The following is a 10,112-nucleotide window of genomic DNA, read 5'->3' as shown; positions in this document are numbered from 1 at the left end:
ATTGACAACGATGGAATTCATACATATTCCTTAGGATAATCCTTAGGAATGAATGAACAATAAATAGCTGATTCTTAGGGTAGATCCTTAAGAATAAAGGAGATTATGGGGATGAGTAATTGGGTTAACTGTTTGATGATTAAACATAATAATCATATTATTATGGGTTGAAAACCCTATATACTCACCAGGTTTCCCAACCTGACCCACTCGGTTTATTTGTATCACAGGTGTCGATACGAAGTTACATTACACTGAGAGATTAAGGAGATATAGATTGCTAGTATAAATGAATGTAAGTTCTGTTTATGCCTATGTTTCTGTATTGACGATGACATCCCAAATGTTTTAAAATGAATAAAATACGTTTCTTCGGAAATGCTTTGATAACGTATTTATCGTGTTTTTCTGGGAACAAATTCCGCAACATTTTTATTAAAAGAGGTACTCTGATTTTCACAAAGCTTAAATAAAATCGGTCTTTTCCGGCCGTGAAAATGGGGATGTCACAGTTGTTATCAGAGCATTAGTTTAAGCGAACTAGAAATATGGATTTATTTTAAGACTTAAACTTAGAATGCTAAGCGATGATTGTGAGGTGTGAGCACTAGCTTATTTAGGGAAAATGCCTAACATGCTTTTATCTACTAAATGATTTATGATGCTAAATGTATGATCGAATCTATGGCCTGTTGTCGACCGGATATGGAAACTTTATGTGTTCGGATTTCTAAACGTTTAATTACAGTATAAGAACTGGCATGTAACTTTTCGGAGTAATAAGGAGGATTACACGTCTAAACCCTCCTCTATCTATATTCTCGTCTCGATACATTGAACGCCTGCTTTGGTGTATAGAATGTCATGGTGAAGACTCGTAGTGAATTGAGTAAATGGAGGATATGAGAAGGCTTACACGTCTAAACCCTCTGGAATTTTCACCACCGAGTTGCAGCAGAATTGATTATTGAAGATACACATGGAAGAAATCCTATTAGAGTCTAGAGAAAATTTTATGATTGATTGGACACATTTTTATGTGTTAAAATTGTTTTTGTGATAGTATCTTGGAAAGCTGCGAGACAATACTTCGGACGAGTATGAGTAGGTGAGAATGGTAGTAGAGGCCTATACTACCGGAAGCACAGGACTCACGCTTGGATCAGGGAAAGTCACAAGGTTACCAAGAAGCTAGTAATTGATTTCGTTTTATTCAAATATGTCGTTACCATCGTTTCGGTAATGACTAAGAAGATGATTGTTATTCCGACCCTAGTGGTCATATCAAATTGAGTCCGACTCCGATGAGTATGTTAAGTGGTTTAGAGAACCAAGTTCGATGTAGCACCTGACTTAAGACATAAGAATTAATCAAAGCGATCAATAGAGGTATCGCAACGGGGTCTTGTAGCTAGAAATGCTACCTTTTAAGATGAGATTAGAACATGAAAGAAAGTATAGTATGTTCTGGAAGACTCTAAGAGACCTGAGTCCAAGCGATGCATCATACGATGATAGGTCATTAGAATATGACACATCGTTCCATTGTAGTAATAAAAGAGCTTATCTTAAGTTCATATCCAGTGAGGATCGAAATTGTGACTTGAAGGTCATAATTTGGAGTCCAACGTGAGATAGGGAGCAAGTGCAAGATCGAGCAACGCCTGCAGTCAGGAAGTCTTAGAGTTAGACACTCGTTCGAAGAAACATGAAAGTTTCGGTTATTACTTAGGATGAAGAGGTAACGTATGGATTCATCATGTGAGTCCTGTTTCGTTGATGATTCTGGGACGTAATCGTCCTAAGGGGGAGATAATTGTAACGACTGCAGATCCGGGCTAGTCAATTTAATTACAATAAGCATCAAAAATGAGTTTTTGATGGAAGATTAGTTAGAAAGATTAATCTTAACTAAGTTTTAGTATATGTTTCAAGGGTTCCGTACATATAAAGAACGTCAAAATCCGAGTTATAACGAAGAAGTTGTGACCCGTCGAAGTTTCGCGACGGAACTGACAGGGCACCGTCGAAGCGTAAAATAGTATATATTCATTTAATTAATTGAACATTCATGTCGGTGGTGGTGGAGGTGGTAGGTGATGGTGGTGATGATGGTAGCGGTGGTAGGTGGTGGTGGTGGTGGTAACGGTGGTAACGGTGGTGGTTACGGTAGGTGGGTGGCAGTCGCGGTGATAGTAGCGGTGTAGGTGTTGTTGTTGTTGGTGGTGGGTAGTGGTAGTGGCGGTGGCGGTAGGTGTTGGCGATAACAGTGGTGGTGGCGGTAGCGATGGTGGTGGTGATGATAGGTGGTGGTTGTGGAAGTGGTGATGGTAGGTGGCGGCGACGGTGGTAGTGACAATAACAGTGGTAGGTGGTGGTGGTGCGGCAGTGGTGGGTGGCGACAATGGTGATGATGATAGGTGGTGGTTGTGGTGGGTGGTGGTGGTGATGGTGTAACATCATAAAAATCATAGGTAAAAAAAGTTCATTGTTAATTCAACCCAAAACCATCAAATATCCATATCAATCATCCAGAAATATGTCAAAGTAAAAACAGTTATCAAAGTACAATCCCAAAATCATAAACTTACAGAAACGTGGGTGGATATGCTCCGATCAAGTTAGGCCCTTCCCCTTCGAACCGAAAGTACCTTAAACAAAACTTAAATCGTAAACAAAAAGCATAGTAAGTTCCCCAAAATACCACATATCATACACACAACGAGCCCCGCTCGGAAATCATAACATGGAAGCATACAAGAAAGCGTCACACAAACAACAAGCATGTAATGACACCTAGTGTCCTATAGTACAACGAGAAGACTCACCTCGATCTGCTGATAAACAAATAACACTCAGGCTGTTGAACCGGAAAATCCCCTCACTAATCACAAGTAATAAAACCCTAATTAACCGTTAGGCCATAAACAATAACCGAGAGTTTAAATCAATAATCCCAACTCTTAGGGTTAAAGACCATTTTACCCTCTCAAGGTTAAACCCAAACCATTAGCAACCCGAACCCTAAAATAGGCCAAAAGGCCCTAAGCCCATTTATGGGAGTACGTCGCGCGTACCCTAAGCTTATGCCCCACATGCTAACACTGATCAACCATCGAGACTATAACCCAATATGCGTAGCGTACTTAGGAGTACACCCAACATACTGGTCAACCATATTTTTCTCATCAAAAAGGATTAATGCATTAAGAACTTAATGTCCAAACTCAGATCCATTTCTAATAAAGGTATTAATTCATAAAGTCGATAGCTTTAAGCCTTTGCATGGCTCCAAGAGGTCCACACCCTAGATCTAGCATTCTACTATCATAGAATGACCATTAACCCAAGCATGGTTGACTGGTTGGTCCACAACTATCAGGATACAAACTTTATGAACAAAGGACCTCAACATTATCAAAAAGAACCACTCAAAGCTTCTAGAGTAGCATTTACTCACAAGAACTCATCAATGGGACCTAAATATGCTCAAATTTCAACTAGTCCTAGATCTAAGCATAGAATAACCAAGGTCAAGACTTTATACCTCCTGGAAGCTGAGAAATATGAGTAGACCCTGGATCCACAAGCTCCAACTCAATCAGTGCTCCTTCACCAAGCTTCTTCTTCTTCTTCTTCAAGATGCACCAAAACATATTAAAATCACTCAAAAACTCAAGATTCAGACAAATGGAACCTAGGATTTCATGGGGTGTCTTCAAGGGAATGGGGGTTGACGAGGGGGCAGCCTCATGGTCTTTAATGATGCTTAAATAGGATCCACACCTTAAAAATTAGGGTTTGGACCTGACCTGAGTACGCCCAACTTACTAGGGGAAAACCCCCGTGTCCAAGATTCGGCGAGGTACACCCCACGTAGGGACATAGACTACAAACTTTTTATATTTAAAGCCAAAAAGAGAAATGTACTTGAAACGAATGTTACAGATGGTGAAGGTGATGTTGGTGGCGGTGGTTGATGTAATGTTGTGAAATAAAACAAGTATAATAAGGTAAAATGTCATTTTAATTCATAATAGAAAATTAGTTACGTCATCTTCTTGAAGGAAAGTGTTTTCCTCTATTTAATGAAAAGTTATTTCATTTATGATTTCAATTCAATCCTACAAAGTTAGAACTAAACACTAAAATGTAGTGTAATTAGATTTATTTTCCTCTAAATTTTATTCCATTCTAGTGAACAAAACACACCCTTAATTTGATTTTTTTTCGTAAAGTAAGGTAAAATATTATAATTTTTTAAAGATTTTTTCTTATTTGGTAAAACACAATAATTCAACAAGAGCGTACAAACTATTATCCAAACACAACCCTTTTCTTTGTATAAGTAGTATCTGATATTTAATAATTATTTAACTATTTAAAAAAGTTCACATTAAACAACACACTCTATTTTAATAAACAAACAAGATAATATATTTATATAGCATTAAATATGTTAAAATTTTCAGAATCTAATAAAAACAAATACAGTTTCCCATTAAGAAAAGCACATGAAGTGCTTTCCAATTAAAAAAATAAAATAAAAAAATCTCCTGTCACAAGAAAACCAGAAAATACAAGTGGACTTTTCTTTATTATTATCTTCCAATATTTGGTATTGTTTTATTTTCTATGCTCATATTTTTTTATCTAATCTGTTTCTTGTCTATATCAAAATATTAATTGGTTGACATATTTCTTATCTTCTTAATTAACACTCTTCTTATATTTAGTTTAATGCTCTATTATCTTACAACTAAAAATACAACATTGACTTATTTAACTTAATTCAATATCTTAAAATTTTTTTAACATATTCTTCAATAAAAACCTTACGTAATATAACCTTCTTAAGAAAATAACCTAATGATAATTTAAAAAAAATAATAATAATAAACAATTTTTTTTTCCTATTTTACATTAAAAAAAAACAAATAAAATATCCAAAAAGCAAATATTTTTTAGATCTTTGCAAAAACTCATACACACCACAAGAATCTTGACACGTAAACCCACACCATTTCCCGACTACAGCTCACTTCTTATCTCCACCTACACGCGCCACCTTTTTTCTTGTAATTACAATTTTATCAAAAAAACATAAAAACATTTGATAAATACAAAATCCAAAAATGTCTAAGCCTAACAACTTGTACAACATGCATTAAAATCAGTAACTTAATATTCCGTTAGGTTTTTTACGCTTTTTCCGCATTTGTGTGAGAGAAAAACTTGACCAGGAAAAACGGTGTCGTTTCGGTGAGTGACAGACGACAGCCACGTGTTAAGGTCCCTCTTTGAACGCTAGCCACAAAACTCCACCAATTTCTGGATCGTTCTACAAAAAGAAAATAAAAAAGACAGAAAATTAATATCTGACGTGTCACCCTCTTCTTCGCTTTCTACCTTTTTCCTCCGAATACAAAACTACTCCCCTTCATATCTTTGAGTTCATCACAAACCACACTCCTCTGTTCATCTCTCAATCTCTCTCTAAATTTCTTTCAAAATCTCTTTTTGGGTTTTCCGATTGTTCCTTTTGGAGATCGTTGGGAGATAACCAGCCGTCTCCGGTCATCGGAAACCGTTTTTTCTTCTCGGGAAGTCTTTTTCAGAGCCCTAATTTCTCTTTTGCGGCTTTGATTGTTTTGTTTCTTGGAACCGATTGTTGTTTTCGTTGGAAGTTCGGATCTTTATTGTGGCTATCTGTTTGGGTTTCAATCTGGGTCCGGTGGGTTTCTTCGTCGGTTGGTCGTCTCGGGTCGGGTTGGGTTGTATTCGATTGAGGAGTTTGATATCTTTGATGAATCGTTTAGATCCGGAAATGGGTCTGTGATTTTTCGTGTATATTCATTTGATTGAGGCGTTGGTAAAGGAAACTGTGGAGAAAACTTCGAAGAATTTGGAGAATTTACGATGGTGTGTGAAAGCATGGCTGAGGTATGTATAAGTCCCCAATCTTCCTAAATCCTTAATTAACAGTTTAGTTTTGTACTTATTCATTGGATTTAGTCTTTTAATTTAGTTTTTTTTTTGCTATTGATTCAATCCCACCTATAAAAACAGAGGGTTTTGTATGTATGATGTTGATTTTCTTCTATGGATTATTTATAAAAGTAATAATATATCCCCCAAAAAGCAAATTTTTAATGAGATTCGATTGACTTGAATCTTGATTACTGGTAGACATTAGACAATTGCTTCAAATTATATTAGGAGTTCATGGATTTTAATTTGATAATTCTAGGATTAGCAACTTATTAACTCAATTAAGAGTCCAAATCTGTATACTAATCAAACATTGTTTATGTTGTGGGTTATTGATTTATAGCATGAATCAACTCAAGATTATGACAAATCATTCGTTAGACTTTTACTGATTTTCGATATTTGGGGTTACTAAATGTAAATGAAAGATAAGTAAGAAAAAGAGGGATAAAAAAACTCGATTCAAACTCATTTATCCCAATTTCTCGATCTTAATCCCTTGTTTCTTGATTAATGTAGGATCGAAGTGAAGAAGGCTCTGATTCAAACACCAATAAAAACGACCAATTCACATCACAAGATGATTACGCTCCTAAAGTCAGAAAACCCTACACAATCACAAAACAAAGAGAAAGATGGACTGAAGAAGAACACAAAAAGTTTCTAGAAGCTTTAAAGCTATACGGACGTGCTTGGAGACGAATTGAAGGTAATTTCAACATTAAATTTCCACCATTTTTAAATCTTATAGTTTAAATTTGCAAATTGAAAAACTAAATTCATCAAACACTTCCCATTTGCAGAACATGTGGGCACCAAAACTGCAGTTCAAATTAGAAGCCATGCCCAAAAATTTTTCTCTAAGGTTTATACTTTATACAAACGACTATTACATTCTTCATTCTCGATACTTGTACATGATAATTTTAATGATTACAATGAAGTATTTTAGTTATCTAATAATTTTTTTAATTGAAAATTAGGTTGTTCGTGAGTCAACCGGTGATGTGAGTGAAGTCAAACCGATTGAAATCCCTCCACCTCGTCCAAAACGGAAGCCAATGCATCCATACCCTCGTAAGCTTTCTGCCCCAATTAAAACGGGTGGGCATGGTCAACATGCCCGGTCAACATCCCCGAATTCATCCGGGTCGGATCAGGAAAATCAGTCTCCAACTTCGGTTTTGTCAGCGGGCGGGTCGAATGTATTTGGGTTGGGTGATTCGGGTTCTCCAAATACCGAATCTTCACCCGAAGAAAATGAATCTCCTCCTCCAATGGTACGCAATTATGAATCTTTCTTTCATCTTTTGTTCAAATCTTGATAAAATTGTATAAAACGAATGTCTAATTGTTGTGTTTTTGGTAAATTATAGAAAATGGAGTCTTGTAGTGAAGAAAAAGATTTCGGGTCGACTCAAAGTTTGAAGCTTTTTGGGAAGACAGTTGTGATTACAGATTCGAATCAAAATGAGGAAAAGAACACAACAATGCCGATTAGTTCTTTACCATGTGGGGCCCCTGTGTACTACATGCAATTTCTCGATGAGAATATGGAGTCGACAGTTGTGAGATCTTCACCTTCTGTTACGCCTTGGTGGGGTGTGTATGGACACGTGTCCTCCTACCCTTTAGGTCAACAACTGTGTAATCCGGTCAACATGGAGGGTTGTAGTGATAGCGAAAGCGTTGGAGGGAAAGATGAAGAAGAGGATGATTATGAGAACGAAAAGAAGAAGAAAAAGCCTTTTTTGTTGATTGGAAGTGAAAGATCGGCTTTTACAAAGCAACATAGCAAGAAAAAGGACACGTGTATGAAAGGGTTTGTACCATATAAACGATGTGTTGAGGAGAGGGAAGAACAAAGAATAAGACTTTGCTTGTAGTCTTTTGGGCTATTATTGGGTTAATGGGTTAATGGGTCGGGTTTTTTTTTTCAAATGAGATGAAATGATATCTCTTTGTTTGGGATAAGTTAACGTGGATGGTGCACAGGGGTTGTTTGAGATGAGAAGAAGTGTATAAAGGGAAGGAGATATGCACCTTTTTTTGGTTTATGGGTTCTTGTTAATTTTTGGTAATTAAATGAATTTGTAACTGACTTGTGTTTGTAGTTGTAGTTGTAGTTGTTTAGTTTGGGTTTTATGCTATTTTTTATTGTGTTCACTTTTGGTAAAACATGTCAAAAGCATCGTAATGCATAGTTTAAACTAAGTTATATCGACTTTTAATGGATATGAAAGTCAATAGACAGTTAAATTGTTCGATGTGTTTAGATTGATCAATGGATACCAATTTCAATGGCAGTTAAATTGTTTGATGTTTGATGCAACCTTTATTTAGAACGAGTTGTTTATCCTCTTCACCACAATTGATTATGATAACGATAATATGCTCAAAATCACCATTAAGACTTTCAAACCATCTTAAAGGTGTGTTTTGAACAAAATAATGTAGGTGGTTGCAAGTTTCTTGGTTCTTTGAAGACAAGATGAACATTCATGAAAGTTCATGCCTCCAAAAGCAATGGCGTTAAGAGTTAAAATTATCCCGCTAGAAAAGCTCATCGAATGAACGATACTGATGCCATTATGCAAAATGAATGATTAAAGTATCATATTCAATATTTGAACATCTGCAAATAAGTGGTAGTTATTTTTTTGCTTTTTAAGGGGTTTTAGTTGTTTATTTAGTGGGAAGGTGTAGGTTGAACATATGATACATGTTTTTAAATATGGACCTTGAACGTAGAGTATTTGAACACAAAGTTGTTAGAAATTGACAAGTTTAAAAATGAATGTTGATTTTGCTTGTATTCAAGGGAGTAATGGAAGAGGGCACAATCCATAGAGTGTAACGAGTAGAATTTATGGTGTTCAAGCTGTGAGAAGGAGAGAAATGATGTGGTGTCTAGTTGTCCTTCAATGTTAAAGATAACATAGTAGAAGTTAGAATATATTGTGACAGGTTCACGATGATCAAGGTAGTAAAAAGGAGGCGGTGATAAAGAGTGCCCATCATTCGGGGTTTTAAGAATGGAAAAGAGGAGTTTCTGGCAATTGTTGGATGATATGGTTGGAAACATCATGTATGACTAATTTATTGTTAAGTTGAGAAGACTAATTTACATTTTTCATACACTAATTTCTTTACCAGAAACAATATCAAAAAGCATCTTGGGCTAGTTTCGTCATATTTTTTGGGCTTGATTTTATTGACAATTTTAGGTAACTCTTAATGTATCAGACAATCATTCGGCATAAAGCAATAAAATCTCTCTCTCTCTCTCTCTCTCTCTCTCTCTCTCTCTCTCTCTCTCTCTCTCTCTCGTGTTTGTTGTGGACGCAACCGATAATCCTGATAGTGTGAACTATGTAAATTGATTGTGTTTTGTTCGTCGTTTTGCATTTTTTACATTATTGAAGGAATCGTATCAACTAGTTGAATACTTAAACCCTAACACTTTATGGACTTAGGGGAGATTTCAACGATCATGTCTAAATTTGACAAACATAAAAATATAGTTATTGTGCATTTGTTGGCAACTCGAACATAGGAAGTTGGTGTTTAATTGATTGGATAACATGTGCCTGAGTAACAACCTTCACTATCTGGTTTCGATACATGCGTCTTAGCAATGTTCAATATCTAGACTCCACTATATGCATCTCAGTAGCAACCTCTAATAACTACGAGTCATTTGGGATAACCTAAATCTTCATGTAAAACGCTTAAATTTAGACAGAAATGAGAATTAATATTGATTTAGAAATAAAAAACTTACACATAAAAAATAGGCTAACTTTTTGTCCAGATGTTGTCCATGAGAATATGACTATGATCACTTAAATATATATCGCCTTTTACACTCTTAACAATTCTTACATGGTATTTGTAATATTCATTTTGGTTTTGTAGATATACGCTATTAAGTAATATTTTACTTAGTTTATTAACTAGAGACTATTATTATTTATTAACGATTTTTTTCCTCAACAAAATTGTAACACCCAAAGTTTTGAAGGCCAAGAAAGGAAAGAAAACCCTAAGTTTAGGGGTCGACTCGGCGAGTCCAAAGGGGGACTCGGCGAGTCCGAGCGGGATCCGGGCCGAGGAGTAAG

At 35.8% G+C, this 10,112-nt stretch overlaps 1 protein-coding gene across 1 annotated transcript; it reads left to right on the top strand.

Moving 5' to 3' along the window:
- The first annotated feature begins 5,442 nt into the window (after positions 1–5,442).
- Positions 5,443–8,258, top strand: LOC111921845 (protein REVEILLE 1). The gene is made up of 5 exons (XM_023917420.3): positions 5,443–5,943; positions 6,511–6,700; positions 6,795–6,856; positions 6,975–7,271; positions 7,368–8,258. The coding sequence occupies exons 1-5, from the start codon at positions 5,920–5,922 to the stop codon at positions 7,875–7,877; spliced, it is 1,083 nt and encodes a 360-aa protein (XP_023773188.1). The 5' UTR covers positions 5,443–5,919; the 3' UTR covers positions 7,878–8,258.
- Positions 8,259–10,112: the final 1,854 nt, after the last annotated feature.

This window comes from Lactuca sativa, chromosome 3, assembly GCF_002870075.4.
Source record: "Lactuca sativa cultivar Salinas chromosome 3, Lsat_Salinas_v11, whole genome shotgun sequence".
Taxonomy (NCBI): Eukaryota; Viridiplantae; Streptophyta; class Magnoliopsida; order Asterales; family Asteraceae; genus Lactuca; species Lactuca sativa.
The sequence above is the reverse complement of the archived record's forward strand: the minus strand, read 5'-3'. Positions and strand labels throughout refer to the sequence as shown.